The sequence below is a fragment of the Callospermophilus lateralis genome, chromosome 17, assembly GCF_048772815.1.
Source record: "Callospermophilus lateralis isolate mCalLat2 chromosome 17, mCalLat2.hap1, whole genome shotgun sequence".
Classification (NCBI taxonomy): Eukaryota; Metazoa; Chordata; class Mammalia; order Rodentia; family Sciuridae; genus Callospermophilus; species Callospermophilus lateralis.
In genome coordinates, this window is record NC_135321.1 from 51,080,353 (window position 1) to 51,096,992 (window position 16,640).

General features: G+C 37.6%; 1 protein-coding gene across 2 annotated transcripts in view; it reads right to left on the minus strand.

Moving 5' to 3' along the window:
• The window catches only part of Myom1 (myomesin 1), a 129,978-nt gene that overhangs the window by 41,018 nt on the left and 72,320 nt on the right, over window positions 1-16,640 (minus strand). The window contains exons 15-21 of one of the 2 annotated variants that reach the window (XM_076837382.2): window positions 15,220-15,403; window positions 14,381-14,555; window positions 12,593-12,714; window positions 10,803-11,093; window positions 8,682-8,878; window positions 4,270-4,396; window positions 1,100-1,284 (exon numbers count right to left, since the gene is read on the minus strand). In XM_076837382.2, coding sequence (XP_076693497.2) covers window positions 1,100-1,284; window positions 4,270-4,396; window positions 8,682-8,878; window positions 10,803-11,093; window positions 12,593-12,714; window positions 14,381-14,555; window positions 15,220-15,403 — 1,281 coding nt within the window. The remainder of the gene's footprint in view (window positions 1-1,099; window positions 1,285-4,269; window positions 4,397-8,681; window positions 8,879-10,802; window positions 11,094-12,592; window positions 12,715-14,380; window positions 14,556-15,219; window positions 15,404-16,640) is intronic. The other variant, XM_076837381.2, reaches the window with a different exon arrangement.

The window sequence follows — 16,640 nt, forward strand, 5'->3', positions numbered from 1 at the left end:
TTCCAGTACTCCAGGGACAAGAACCACTGGCCCCAACAGAACCACAAATACATAGTCTATGTGACCTGTGTACACTTACTCTCCTTTCCTTGGGTTTTCCCCTTCTCTATAATTTCCAAATCACATCCCCTTACCTTTTCCATCCAATGTCCCCCACCCTTTCCAATTACACCCTTCTCACCACCTCATCTCACCAGGTAGTAATTACCAATAAAAAAAAAAAAAAAAAAAAAAAGGAAAATCAACTCTGTCTGGTTAAATCCTTTTGGTATGAATGCAGTATGTAAATGACTATATGACTGTGGTGCAGTCACACTTCATTGCAGGTAATAAGCAAGGGGCTCATATTCTCCAATAGCTTCTAAGGCCCTACTGTAGATCTGGGGGGTCTTCAAGTACTCTGCCATCAACAGAGGGAAACACTCTTTTTGGCACAAGTGAGCGAGTCAGTGGTTACAGCACAACAGTCTTTGGCAGACAGAGTTAGGAACTGGTTTGGTTAGGATACGCTAGGGGAATCCAGAGGGCAATGACCCAGGTAAGGGCAAGGTAGGTCAAGCAAGAGCTGAGTGAACCCGTGCTGCTAATCTCCTAGAGCTCATGAGAGTGCAAGCATGAGGCAGCAGGTGAAGTGAGTCAGGATGTGACTCAAAAGAGCCCAGTTTCCATGTTCTGGTGTGACCTCTATAAAAACAGTTCCCTAAAGGGAAAAGCTACCCTCAAAAAAAAAATTTTTTTTTTTTTTTTGAGGTAGGAATAAAAAAGTCACCTTTTGGGGATGGTAACAAGCAGTAATGTTTTAAGACTGTGAGGGGGTAAGTTGAAGCATGGAGGGAAAGGAGGCAAGAAGGAAGAGCTGGTGGATGTTTTGCAAAACTAGGCTGAGGAATTCAGCTTAAATATCACCGAACTGTTTCAAGCATCATAAAATTCCCACAATTCTAACTATTGCCAAGAGGAATCTTACCAGGAGCCCAATATTTGAAATAAACAAAGCAGAGAGAGTGTGTTTTTTTTTTTCTTCCATCTTTAAAGTTGATAGTAATAGAACACTTCTCCTTTTTAGAGGATAAAAGCATGCTCTAAAAGCATTCTCTACCTTCAGGTATTTGTTTTTAATGGCTGCCTCATTGAGTCCTCGCCACTGGTCATCTTTGGCATTGGTCTCCTTAATGTCCACAAAGTAACCGGTGACTGGGGTCCGTCCAGAGTGGACAGGAGGCTTCCACTGCAGAACCAGCGAGTTTTTCCTGACTTCACTATACTTAAGACTGTGAGGTGGTCCTGAGAAAGAGAGAGAAGGGAATGAATAGAAATCATAAGGTAAATCAAAGAACTCAAATATGAAAAAATTAACAACTACTTTTAAGGTCTGAAAGCTGAATCTGATGCTGTGTGTGTTTTTTTTTTAAATTTAGCATTCCCATTAAAATAGATATTTAGTGGTCATTTCATAGCAAATTTCCACAACTGTTCTACATCAATTAAGTTTTTTCATGAAGGGCAGGTGGGTAAAGATACTTCAAGGTGCCTGTAGGAGCCTGAATTAAAACTTCCCATCATGCTGTCCTTGAACCTGTTAGTCATCTTTATCAGAACAGGCTAGTTTAGTTGCAGATTCAGTTTTAGGTTATTTTTGACTGAAACTCCCCTCAAACTCAAATAATTTAAAGAAAGCAAAATAGTTTGGTGGTACTGGTAATTGAACCCAGGAGCACTCTACCACAGAACTACATTCCCAGCCCTTTTTTACTTTTTGTGACGGAGTCTCACTAGTTGCTGAGGCTGGCCTTAAATTTGTGATCCTTCTGTCTTAGCCTCCCAAGTTGTTGGGATCACAGGCATGTGCTACCGTGCCTAGCTGAAAACAACTCTATCTGATGGCATATAAACATAGACAGTAATTGAATGAATATGAATAACCACCAATTGGAGGGAAATCCCACAAATGGGTAAAAACAAATGATAGATTATGGTTTATAAAATTAACTTGCGCCAACATAAAATAGAATCAATCCCATGGTCCCTAAATCTGTGTGAAATACTGTTTCATTCATCCCATTCATCCAATTAAGAGAAAGCTCAGAAGCCTAGTAACTTAATACTCCCTGAAGGGAGAAAGCCAAGATGTGTCCCTTGGGCATGCTCTTTGCATTCTTAGGGAGAGTCCAAACTACTATGTGATCACCCATATCTTTGTGTGACCACCAGCTGCTACTTAGGTGGTATACTTATTTCTTTTCTTTTTTAAAACTAGCAACTGATGTCTCATCATCCAATCAAAATCACCTGAAGTGACTCACAGTGACCTGGAAGCAACTATAAACACAAGACTGTGTTATGCTTTGACATTTTGCAACTAAATAGTCAATATTTGTTTGACCATTTACCTCGACTCAACAGTTTCAAATACACATCATCCTTGTCTTCCGATATCTTGTATGGAAATATATTTAAATATTCCACCATATACCTTACACTAGCATCATGGCGTATTCTCTTTGGCAAAGGGTTTTAATGATCATGATCTTGTGTTATTCTTAGAGCTCAGTGTGGCATCCAAGTAGGCAGCACTATCCTACTTGAGGGAAGACAAACTAGGTTCTGCTGCTTCCTAACACCTCTTGTCTAGCAAAAGGAAGTCCTATTTTGCAGTCCTAATTCTGTCACTTACCACCTGTGTGACCTTCTGTGCATCATTTAACTTGAAATCTCAGTTTCTTCATGTGCACAATGGAAAGAAGATACAACATTCTTTTTGCTATCTTCTATAAAAACTCTGGATGCATGGCCTACCCAACACCAAGTCCAGCTGTCAGGAGAGTGGAGGACTGCCTCATTTGTTTCTTGTTCAGAGTGCTCACCCTACAACTTTTTTTAAATCAGCTACACCATTTTCTATCAAAACACTTTCCACAGGCATGCTTAGAATTTCTAAGACTCTGGTCATTTGCATTTACCTTTATTCAGGAATTGCAAGACTTTGAAAATAGATCCACTTTTGTGTAGGTGGCAGAAAGAACTTAAGAAATATCCATAGGTATCAAGGGGATGTAAGAAAAGGCAGTTTATTTGCCTTATTGCATTTGCTGAAGTTGAGTGAGGCCCTGAACCTCTCTTGAGTGTCTCTTATAAACTTTCTGTTCACACTTGGCAGAGAAGTGATGCAGCTGGGGGCTCACTGAGTGAAGGTAAAACGATGGTTCTTCCAGGACCAGGTTCTTCCAGGTTCAAGTAGAGGAAAGAAGGGAGGGCCAGGGGTAGGGCTGCCATCTACCCTGGATGACCTCACATGGCCTGGGGCACTAATGTGGTCTATTTTGATGCTATGCCAGTGGTTAAATATGCTGAATATCAAACCCCATGGGAAGATTTTAATCATCCTGGGACACATTTGAAGTCAGTACCATTGGAAACAAAATCACGCATCAAACACATCAGCATTGCTAGCTGGAATCTTAATGGCTTAGCAAATTTGTTTGTATTCAGTGATTAAACTTATTCAGCCTTACAGCTCTATAAGAGGTGTCAACCTAGGTGAGTTGTTCTGCCTACTTCTTGTTTTCTTTCCTTCCACCTTCAGCCACCTCCCTGTGACCACCTGCAAAGGAGATTATTTGCCAGCCAAATTTGAGGGGGGTGGGGGAGAAAGGAAGGGAGAAACTAGAGAAATTACTGCAGAGGGTCAAATGGAGAGAAGAAGCCAGACTTAAGTCCCAGGCAGGCACGTTATATCCATCTACATAACACAATAAACAGCTGGGAAGAGGGAGGGGGACAGAAAATGAGGCAGAAAAGTCACATAGACTGGGTCTGGAGAGAGAGATTTGGGGAGTTGATAAATGAGAGGCTTCAGAGCACTGGGAAACTGCATAATGAGGGAGTGCAAGAAGCTTTTGAGAAATTTTTTTGTGGGAATTTGAATTGGATGTCCTTTAATGGCCTTTAGGAAGCAAAAGCAAAGATTGTGATTTCTTTTAAATGCTTACTTAGCACTCCAATTGTGTACTTCTGTCAATCCTACTCCAAGCACAGTTTGAGATATGGGGGCTCTGGGATTTATTTGGAATATAATCATAAGGAATTGATTCTCAATTTTATATTGCAATCCATTTTTTTGATATTGTTATAAAAAAACTTTAGGTTAGCATGAGGGACTCAAGAGAATTATTTTCTCTTAAATATAGTACTTCAATTGAGTCTCATGTTGTAGGTTCTGTTACAAGAAACTCCAAGCCTCAATACCGAGGCAGGGTGTCCTCAGTTTACCTGGAACTGCAATGGTCCACTCTTCACACTTGAAGCTTTCGCTAACTGCTGAGGGTGCTCCCAGCCCAGCGATATTCATGGCGGCCACTTGGAACTGATACACCATGTTTTCCTTCAAGTTGCTAATCTGCAACATCAACAACATCACAGTGAGGGAATGTATCAGGATTGTGTTTTTTTGATGTTTAACATTTTATTTATTTACCTCCTGTCTCAGGAATACCCCATGATGACCTTGTTTTATTCTAGTTGTTCAATGTTTTATTTATTTACCTCCTTGGGTTGGATACACCCAAGGGCGGCCCTTCGTGAGTCACAACATTTTGTAATCGCCTCCCTGGGGTGTAGATGAACCCATGACCTGCTTATGGCCTATAGAATATGGCAAAGGTATTAGAGTATCAATCCTTGTGATTGAGTCATTGAGTCCTTCTCCATTGTCATATTACAAAGGAGAAGGGATGTTAACAGAAAGAATTGAGGTCCTTAATCAGCTGATTTTGTGTTAATCAAAAGAGAAATGATCCTAGGTGAGCCTGATGTAATCAATCAAGAACTTTAAAAATGGGGCTTGAGCCCTTCCTGAAGCAAAATTTGTTCTTTTTTCTTTAAGAAGAAACAAGTAAGTGACTAGCATTTGGAGTAGGGAAGCATGGTGGAGTCCAAGCCTTTTAGCTCTATAGTTTCAAGGAACTGAATTCTGCCAAGAGTCTAAAGAAACTTGGAAGAGAACTGAAGGCCAACAGGCACCCAAATTGCAGCCTTGTGAGAACCTTGTCAGAAGACCCAGCTAGGCCTTTCCCAGACCCCTGACTCATGAACAGTATGACATTAAAAAAAAAAAAAAAAGTTGTTTTAAGCCACAACATTTGTGGTAATTTGTTATGTGTCAATGGAAAACTAGGGCATGTATAAATGAAAAATTAGTTCTAAGTCAGGAATTACAATACTAAAGTTTTTATTACACTTCTGCTGTTTACTGTGTGACCTAATATTTTCTATATTCATAGGATGGAATGGGGTTCCTGCAAGGGTAAATGTAGATGACAAAGTAGCAGATGTGAAAGCATTTGCAGAATAGAAATGATGGAATATGTTGGTGTGAAAAAGGTTTGTAGGAGAAGCACACCACAGAACATGTAAAATGTGACCTGGAAAAAGGAGAATGCAGCAAGAAAAAAAAATGAATGTGTTTAATTGAAAAATCAGATGTAAAGGAAGATAATTTGTAAACTGAAAGAAAGTCAGAAGAAATTATACAGACACCACAGAAAGACATGTGGATGGGAAAGAGAGAAGAGTGAGTGATTAATAGACATGGAAGATAGAGCAAGAATATCAGACATATGTTTAACTAAAATTCTGGGAGAAGTGAGGAAGATGGGGTAGCAACAATAATCAGGAGATAAAGAATTTTCTAAAGAGGTCTTTCTGAAAAATTCAACTCAAAGATTGAAGAATCCTTCCCCCAAATTTCTAGGATGATACATTTTTAAAAAATATTTATTTTTTAGTTTTAGGTGGACATATTTATTAAAAATAAATATCTTTATTTTATTTTTATGTGGTGTTGAGGATCGAACTCAGCACCCTGCACATGCCAGGCGAGTGCACTACCGCTTGTGCCACATCCCCAGCCCTGAAGATACATTTTAAAAGACAGATAATATTTCAAGTATAGTACACAAAAGATAAAATGAAATATTAAAGCTGCCTGAAAAATACAAATTACCCTCAAATGCCATGTCAGAGGCAACAATAAGCCAGGAGATAATGGAATTATCTTTATAAGCACCAAACAAACAAACAAACAAACAAAAAAACTACCATTATGGAATTTTTACCTAGAAGAAATAATTTTGGAGAATGAGAAAAGATATTTTCAAACAAACAGAAATAAAGAGCTTACATGTTTGTATAAATATGTCAAAATTGACTCCACTATCATGTAAAAAGAACAGATAAAAATAGTTTTAACAGCTAAAGAAATAAAGAATTTGGTTTCAGAATAATCTCACTAAAGGAAATACTAAAGGAAATACTAAAATATTTATTCAAGGCAAAAGGAAATAATCTCAGGCTGGGATTGTGGCTCAGTGGTAGAGTGCTCGCCTAGCATGTAGGGACATTGGGTTCGATCTCCAGCACCACATAATTGTAAAATAAAGATATTGTGTCCACCTAAAACTAAAAAAAATAAATATTTTTTTAAAAAGGAAATAATCTCAATGGAATGTCAAAGATTAAGGATTAACAGCTAATAAGATGGTATAAATGGAGGTAAATCTAAACAAATATTGTATCTCTAAAACAATGATCACAATACTATTTACATTTTATTTTATTTTTTTAAAATATTTATTTATTTTTTGGTTTTTGGCGGACACACGTGCCGCATGCATGACAGGTGAGCGCGCTACCACTTGAGCCACATCCCCAGCCCCACTATTTAGATTTTAAAAAGAACATAAGACACACGCATGCAATAGCATATACCTTGGGAAGACGGTAAATGGGTTAAAGTATTATAAGGTCTTAATGGTTCTGAGACAAGAGTGAAATACACAGAGTAACATCAGATTCTAGGTTTGCTCAGTCACCAAAAACAAGCCAAAATCCTAGAATCTCTGTCTTTTAAGGTAGAGGGGAAAATAAAATGGCTTTTAAAAATATTCAAAAGTAATCAAGAAAAAACACAAAAAAATCATATAACAGGAAGAACAAATAGAAAGTACAAAATAAAAATCCACATTTTACTTTTTGTAGGACTGAGAATCAAACCCAGGACCCTGAGCATGTGTTCTATTACCATACTACATCCCCAGGCTCAGAATTTAAAGAAAATCTGTAGTAACTTTAAATATTTCTAAATGACAAGGACTGTCATACAGGGAAAAAAATGTAACTGTATGCTATTTATAAGAGACACATAAAAAACATAAAGTTACAGCAATATGGAAAATAATAAAAAAAAGAAAATGAAAAGTTATATACCATGCAAACTCCAACCAAAAGAAAACCAGTGTACCAGTGTACTTATAATAATAACAGAAAATATAGACTTCAAGACAAAATGTATTCTTAATAATAGAGTCACTTTGTATGCATCTAATAAAATCATTTCAAAATATGTAAAATGACATTTAAAAATGAGTGAAGGTTTGGAAGTTACAGCTCAACTAAGTGAGATTATCTTGTGATTTTTCCTGCCTGTACTGTCTTTGACTGATATCAGTATCAAATTAATTCTAGTCTCAGGATAATCTCAATCACAACACAGAAGCAAAACCTAAATAATATTGACAATAAAATTTTGGTATATATAAGAAGAGTATATAATATATACTGTATAATGTCCAAATACAATATATACCAGAAATGCAAGGTTGTTTTGTTTGTTCCCAATACTGAGGATTGAATCCAGAGGCACTTTACCTAACCCTTTTAATTTTTTTTTTTTTTTTTTTTTTTTGAGAAAGGGTCTTGTTAAGTTGCCTGAGCTGGCCTCAAGCTGGTGATCCTCCTGCCTCAGCTTCTGGAGTAGCTGAGATTAGACAATTACCAGAATTCACCACATTAAAATTAAAGGGAAAACTATGACCACTTAACAGACTCAGAAAAACATTTTTGAAAAATAATTTAAATTCATTCTTGAAAAATTGGGAATTTGAAGAAGAAAACTTCCTTTAATGGGCAATATCGTCTTCAAAACACGTTTAGCAAACAGAGAAAGTAATGGTGAAACACTTGAAAACTTTCCTTTTAAAATAAGGATCAAAATAAAGATTGCGTCTAGAATGGCCAGCATCACCACTTCTACACTTCTATTCAACATGGTGCTAGAGGCTTTAGGCATAATAAGGTAAGAAAATGAAGTAAAAGAAATAAAAATTGGGAATGAAGTAAATCATTATTTGCAGATAATATGACTATGTCTATAGAGAATCAAAAAAATGTACAGGCAATATATTGAAATTATAAGCTAGTGACATACTGCTTACATCTTTTGTAAGTTTTGAAAGAAATTTCAGTTTTTGCAACAAGTATGCATTTAATAGTAAATATTCTGAGAAATTATGCTTATGTGTAAGAACCAGAAAATATAAATCCTGGGGCTGGGGATGTGGCTCAAGTGGTAGCACGCTCGCCTGGCATGATTGAGGCACTGGGTTCGATCCTCAGCACCACATAAAAATAAAATAAAGATATTTTTTTAAGAAAAGAAAAGAAAATATAAATTCTGCCTGGTTAGCCAAACTACTTATATGGACTGAGGAATATTTTTCATAAAAATCATGCCCATGCAGAGGATGTACACTGAAGAATGGACACAAGACCTTTATAAGGAGTGGGTGCATGCAAGCACATCCTCATTCATAGGGCCTGTCACCCTAGGATGGTCACATGCTTACCTTGTATGCCTCGTCACTGACAGCCTTGATGTTGGCTTCTCTCCATTTTCCTGGTACCCCACCAATTACCTCACGATAGTTCACGTAATATCCAGTAATTTCTGCCCCTCCAGTCTTATCTGGTTGCTTCCATCCAAGAACCATCGAGTCACGAAAACTTTCAAGACAGGTGATGTCATAAGGTGGAGATGGTGCCGCTGTTGCAATATGAGTAGCTCATGAGTAAGAGAAATGCACGCAAGACGCTGTACATATGAAACTTGTTTGATTGGTGCCCTGAATGAAGGTCTTGCAGTATAAAATGAAAATGTGAGACTGACTGATCAGTAACTTGGTATTAGCATGAGAAGAAAATGGACACACAGTAATAATCTCATTGCAATTGTTATTTCAAATATTTAAAAATAGTACAATATCCTGAAAAATGATTTTTCCCATAAGAAGAAAAATTTCCCAAGGTATACATTGTTGCTTCTTTAGGTGGTTTGTTTTTATTTGCTCTCTGAGGAAAATGGAATGTGTACACCATTTCCTGTCGCAAATTGCGTATTTAGAATTTCCACATATTTCCAAATGTCTAGCACTTCATCATTCAGGAACACTTACCCTGGTGAGATCTTATAATTATGTAGGTTCTGTCTGCACTCAGGAAAAAAAATCTTATTTTGGAGCTCAGATGGATGCCACCTTTAAAAACTATTTTTTAAAAAGAAGGCACTATTTGCCATGTGACTTTCTCTTAGCAGATAATACTTTTTTGCCACATTATTATTTTTAAATTTTTTCTTATGCTGGGGAGGCAACCCAGGGCCCTACATATGCTAGGTGAGTGAGTGCTCTGTCACTGAGCTACATCCCTAGCTCTTGTCACATCATTTTAAACTTGATGTTGGAACGTCATTCATGTAGCACAAAATACCATACGGCTGTCACTGTGTTTATTAGTGCCTAGCTAGAAAAATATTTGGAGGATATTTCAAAAGTTCTTCTACATTTATATGGCTATGCTAATCAACTTTTCACTTCACTACTGAGCTTATTAGTTTTCAATGAAGAAAGAGAGGGTAAGGTGATAGAAATCCACCCAGCTATGCAATAGCATCAGAAATAATTCCATGAATATTTATTTGGATTATAGAAGATGAAGAAACAATCTCATTCTTATTCAAAAAGATCCTCAGAAAAGTGAAGGTTTTTAAAATAAAATACATTTGTTTCTCCCCCCTACACTCACCAACTGCCTTCATAAACAGCTTTCTTTCCCTTTCTATTTCAGAGCCCTTGTGCATATGGACTCTCAACTGAAAATCCCATTCGTTTTCTTGAGTTAAAAGGACAAATAAATGTTAAAAAATAGAGGAAGTTATATAAGTTTGAGTGGGGGTAGAGAGAGGAGACAGACAGAGGCATTTAAAAATTTATCAGCATATGCTCAGCATTTCACTTGGATTAAGAAAAACATGGTCTCTTAGAATATATAAGGCACAGGTATCAGATATCCTAATCAGGTCATTGTCACCTTACTGACATCTGGGAGTGTGGACTGTGTATCATAGAACTATGGCGCTATGTGATTATAATACCCTGTTAAGCTTTTCATGACAACTCAAGGAGATAATGATTTGAATTAAATGTGAATAGTCACTTGTAAACCTAAGAATGAGCAATAGAAGTTAATAACTACGATCCCGGTCACTTCTTGATGAAATAATTTTCCTGTACATGTACTGAACATGCGTACTCCAAAGAACCTCACATGGGCTCTAATATAAGTCCTTCTTGACCTTCTACGTCGCTTAGCAAAATGAGGCCCACAGGTATGTCTGCCTGACAAACCAAAAAAAAAAAAAAAAAAAAAAAAAGCTCTGGAACCAAATTCCTCTAAACATTTTAACATTTTATCATTATTCAGCTCAAGGAATAATGCATAAATGTCCAACCCATCTCTGATTACTTTTATAATTCATTAGTCAACAGTATTTGGAATGGTTAGCTGAAAACATAACATTCAGAATCCACACTGATGGAAGTGAACACAGATGATGAAGAATGTGACCCGGACAATGAGAGGTGAGGACACTGATGGAAACAGATGGAACGGCTTGACTTTTCAATTCTCACCTACGAGGTCCTTCTTCTTTTTCTGGGGGTCAGACTGACTTTGCCCCTTGGGAGCTGCCTTCTGTGGTGGTGGGGACAGCTCTTCCTGAACTGTTTCACTTACTTTACTCACTTCTGTTTGGCCCAGGCTGGGAGGGCTACTGGGTGGTGAAGGTTTGTTAGGTTTGCTACTGGGCAAAGCAGCTTTCTGCAAGGTTGGTGGGGAGACTCCATGCACGCCCCCCCTGGAGTCTGTTAGTCCATCAGGTGCATCACTCAGTTCAGGCCACACCTCTGGAGACACTCCTCCCCCTACAATCGCCAGATAACAACAGAAACGCTGTGAGCCTGGAGACATGTACGTTGCTCTTAGGTAACAGAACAAACAGAAATAACATCAGGACTGCAAGCAGGGCAAAAACCATCTTGGTCTGATAGAAATCACTTGGATTTACAAGAAATAGGGAGAGCACACATTTCCCATAATGTACACCAGGAAACATTTCAACTTCTCCATATTCTGGAAAAAGAAGAAATGAGAACAAAAAAACCACAGACATAGAACAGAAACCAGTTCTATTTGCAGAACCCAGCGGGTTTTTAGTTTATGCAGAAAAACAAAGTCTTAGACATTTCTTGAGATAGATAAGCTCTGTTATTCAACAGAATAGGAAAAAAAGGCAAGAGACATAATATTAAAAAGTGTACAAGAGACATCATATGAAAGATCCTGATTTCATAACAGAATTCTATCCATTACTACAACAGGAATGACCTGTACCTCCCAACTTCAAGAAACATGTCTGCCATTGTCCGTATAATTATAAGAAATACTAGAGGGGCTGGGCTTATGGCTCAGTGGTGGAATGCTTGCTTAGCATGTGTGAGGCACTGGGTTTGATCCTCGGAACCACATAAAAATAAGTAAATAAAATTAAAAGTATTGTGTCCATTTATAACTAAAAAAATAACAAAAAGGAAATACTAGAAAGTAATATTTGATAATAATAGAAGACAACAGACATTAAATGATCTCTCTCTCTCTCTCTCTCTCTATATATATATATAGATAGATAGATAGATATAGATATAGATGTGGTGCTGAGGATTCAATCCAGGGCCTTGAGCATGCTAAGCATGTGCTCTACCACTGAGCGACACCACCAGCTCAATCTCTTTTTAATATGTTAGCATATCACAGATATTATTTTTGTTGGTCTGGATTACCCGGGTCCCTTCCTACTCTATCCAAAATTGGGAGGTACATCACACACATACATATAATTATTTTATTACTGGTTTTATTCTGTTGGTTATTTTGCAAGCAGAAATGAAACGTATCATTAAGCAACCACCTTACATGGATTCTAGAAGGGTTTGTAAGAAGCATGTTAGTGTACTGTTAGGGAAAACAAGCCAAGCTCTGTTGTAGATGAAATAGCTTTTAGGTACAAGATGATCTGGGTTATGGGTGATATACCACTTCATGGAATCAGGATGGCCCTCCACAGTCCCAGGATGAGCATGAAGTTAGAATGGAGTTTCACACAATGGAAACTATCTGAGGAAATGCGGAATTGTGAAGATGAAAAGGTTACAGATGTGCAGAATCTGGATAAGTGATGAAGATCTGTCAATGACAGCTATGGAAGGTTAGATGTCACCTAAAGCCAAAGAAAATGATCATCTAAAGATGGAAGATGGAGCAGTATAAGAAGCTTTAGACGATTTCTGGAGGCTACGGTATCTTCTTTTATAATTTAGAGAAATTCACTTTTTTTTCCCTACCAAGTTATGCATAAGGAGCTTACCAATAGCAGCTTTGACTTCAATAGCTTCTGAATCCTGGGAATATTCACTAAGTCCAGCTGCATTAACTGCTCTGACCCGGAAAATATAACTCTGACCAGTCACCAATCCATGACAAGTAAATCTAAAAGGAAAAGAAAGTTTCAAAAAGACTTTCCTAGGAAGAAAATTAGGGAAGATGATTACTAGTTTAGTTGAATGGTCTAAATTTATGAAAATGATTCATTTTTTTTCAAAAGGAAGAAAAGATCTATAGAGAGATTCCGGTAACATATGTACTTTAGACAAGAAGGCAATTAAATCAATTTTTAAAACTGTCAAAAAATGAGAACTCCTGGTTTTTTCCCTTAATATTCACCAGTATAATGGGGATAATAACACCTACATAAAAATTTCATGTAAAGATTAGCCATAAAGTAGAAAAAAATATCATTACAGGGTCTAGCATACATGAGGTATTTAATAAATAATAGGTGGCATTAATGTTATTATTAATGGCTATTTCGGGCATATGCTGATGACTGTAAGGCATTGGCTGCTCTTTGTCACAGAGACTGTCTATCTACATGCCAAAGAAGGTACAATTACTTGAGAATTACCCTGGAATCTGAAAATAAGGTGAAAAATGGTTTCCAGAATTACTATTTAGATGTAAGTATGCAATAATGATATGGGAATCCACAGGCAGTTTCACACATACAACAACCTTACTCTCCAATTGCTCTCATGGCTATAAATAGCTGTTTCATGAATCACTGTAATATTTAAATCCACCTAAGAACTGTAGCTTGAGGAAATAACAGGTCTGCTAATGACTATATTACTTTTAGCTTGTTCAAATATTTATAAAGGCAGCCAGTCTTTCAGTGCTTAGGGTCAGCTTGGTTCTGCCAATATTTATTGAGCCCGCGAGTATTAGGGGCGCTGAGATATTGTGGATATGACCCTTCAGCAGCTCTGGTCTGTTTGTAGAAGGGCAGACTCTGCTACCCTCATGAACGCTCCTGAAAAGCCCCAGGAAAATGCTGGAGAGCGTAGACATTGTGTTGTAAGAAATGAATATTTTACAAAATATATTTCCTTCTCCCATTCTCTCATTTTCTACAAAAGAACCAATTCATCCTATGAGGTCGTTGGCCTTAGAAGAGGCCCACGCCAGAACTTGCCCCCCAAGCCCATCTGATCCCCCTCTCAGACTGGTTCTCTAAATCAAAGGAAGCTCTAAATCAAAGGAGTGTGGGTGCAGAATTCGCCACCAGTTTAAAAGCTGGTTGAGAATACAGTTGACAACAACACCAAAAAATGACCCTCCCCACATTAAAAACAGAGACAATGAGGTGGCAAAGCATCCAGAATGTCCCTGTGTTGCTGTTTCTTATGTCAGCTTAGCATAGGATTTAATCCTGGTGATGCTTAGAATTGGTAAAATGGTGATAGTTTCCTGTTCATGTATGTTTGGTAGAGCCTATTAGGTCCTTGGAATCTGGTATCTCATTCCCTACTAAAGCCCTGAACAGAGGCGGAAGAAAGAAAGAAACAATAAAAAGAAAAAGAATCAGAAAAGAGGTATAAAACGAACTCCCAGAAGAGCTGCCATGGTTTCTAAGGGTTTAACATTACAAGCCAAACTTTTCTTCCCAAATGTACTCCATCAGACATGCTCCATTTTAAATGGATTTGGATATTTAAAGTAGATGTGTGGCTATTTTTCTCTTTCTTAATCTCCCTCCTTTAGATGTTTGTGCTGCAGTTTGAGCCCCCAGTGGCTCTAAGACACCCTGTTTAGTTACCGTGAGCCCTTTCCAGGGTTGTTGTTGCAGGGCTCCCACTTGCCAGAGCCAACGATGCTTGACTCGATGTAGTATCCAACCAGCTCTTGGGCATCTTTGGACTCCTCCCAGGAAACCACCACTGAGGTGTCTGTATTTCTGCTGGGGATGATTTTGCCAGGGGGCTTGGGGATATCTGAGTAAGGAGAAAAATGGTGATAAAACCCAGGATGGTTTGGAAAAATTAACCTCATCACATCTGCATAAACACACATATGGAAATTGTACACAAATAATCATGTCAATAATCTGCTTTATTTCATAATATATTTGTTAAGGCAGAAAAATTTTAAGTGCTAATTTGGGAGCATCAACTAAATTTCCGTGCACTTTAGAAAAACTAAACAAAATAATAAATTTTTATAAACAAAAATAATGAATTTTTATTCAATAGATAGGTCAATTACAATCATCAATTAAATATATGAGAGAAGGATGTCACCATTTTTACGTGTGTGTGTGTGTGTTATAAGACCCAAACAGAAGGGTTAGAAAGGAAGAAATAGCAAAAAAGGAAAAGAATCAGAAAATAGCTATGAAATTAACTCCGAATAGATGACATTATGTGTGTTTCCAAGTGTTTAACATCGCAAGTAAATTTCTTTCCCCAAATGTATTGCATTAGATGTTTTCAGTTTTAAATTCACTTAGATATTTAAAATAAATGCTCAGTTATGTACATAAATACACACATAGACACTGTAGGTATATGCACGTATGCATACTAACTCCGTTCATGCTTGGGAATGTTCTCTTGGAGTAAATAAGTTCACAGTTGCTCGACCTGACTCTGCACTTACCAAGTTTGTCCCCTACCACAGTCACTTCCGTCGCCTCGGAGGGTTCCCCAACTCCTGCAGAGTTGGAGCAGCGCACTCTGAAGCGGTAGGATTTCCCCTCGGCCAAGTCGAAGAGGGCGAAGCGTGGAGACTTCACGGGGAGTTCTGTGTTCACCCGCTGCCAATTTTCTGTACCCGCATCACACTGCGGCAAGAACAGGGACCCCCACTGAAAGCCCACCGAGTACCAAGGGGGCTCCGTTGAGGACAGGCATCCCCAAGTTGTATTTACCTGCCAACACGCTGCCACCTCACCCTATGTCAGACTGGAGAAGAGAAGAAAGTGGGGGATGAGGCCCAGGATTCTCTCTATCCCAAAGGGGCTTTGACAAACATGGGACTTTAAGACTTCACTTCCTTTATTAAGCAGATCGATCTACTTAAAGAAGTTTTTATTTCAAGCATAGTTCGGAGTCAGGTATTTTTATAATACATAGGGTAGATAATTAAATGTAATATGGTGTACTATATAATTTTTCATGACATTGTTATAAACTATGTTATTTTAGTTGAGCGTTATTTAGTGACTCATAACATCATTCAGGTCCTGTGCTCAAATATCCACGTGTCCTCAGAGAGGCTGTTTCAATCACAGATCCCATCACCAATTTAAAAAGAATCCTTTTTTTTTTTTTTTTAACCACTCTATCCCTTGCCCTGCTTTATTTCTCTCCAAAACATGTATCCCTATTTGAAATTAAATAACTTATTTGTTGTCTCCTCCACTGGAAAGTATATTCCATGAATTTAGAGAGCTGTTGAAGTCACTACTCTAACCCAGAGCCTAGAACTGTATCTGGCACACAGTAATCAACTTTTTTAGTTTGAATGAATGAATGAAATTTGTGAAAGACAAAGAATGTGCGCTTTTTATTCTCGCACAAATTTTAGGGTAAGTCATGGGAAAACTAATTTAAAGAGATTTACTTTTTTTTTTTTTTAATTGTTGGTTGTTCAAAACATTACATAGTTCTTGATATATCATATTTCACACTTTGATTCAAGTGGGTTATGAACTCCCATTTTTACCCCGTATACAAATTGCAGAATCACATCAGTTACACTTCCATTGATTTATATATTGCCATACTAGGGTCTGCTGTATTCTGCTGCCTTTCCTATCCCCCGAGATTTACTCTTAAAATTAAAATGATGTAGAGTGACATGGAAACCCTTAAATGGAGAATGTGGTGAGATTAGGTACAGAATATAGTAAGAAAACTGTCAGAATTCCTCAGCGATCCTTTCTTTCTCCTAGACTACTTCTAACTGCACCCAAGGTCAGCAGAAGCAGAGATTTCTAAAATCTTGCCTGATTTTGCTACAGATGTTTTTAAGGGTTTCAAAAGATTTTCCCAGAAATCCAGTTTTTGTGACAGATT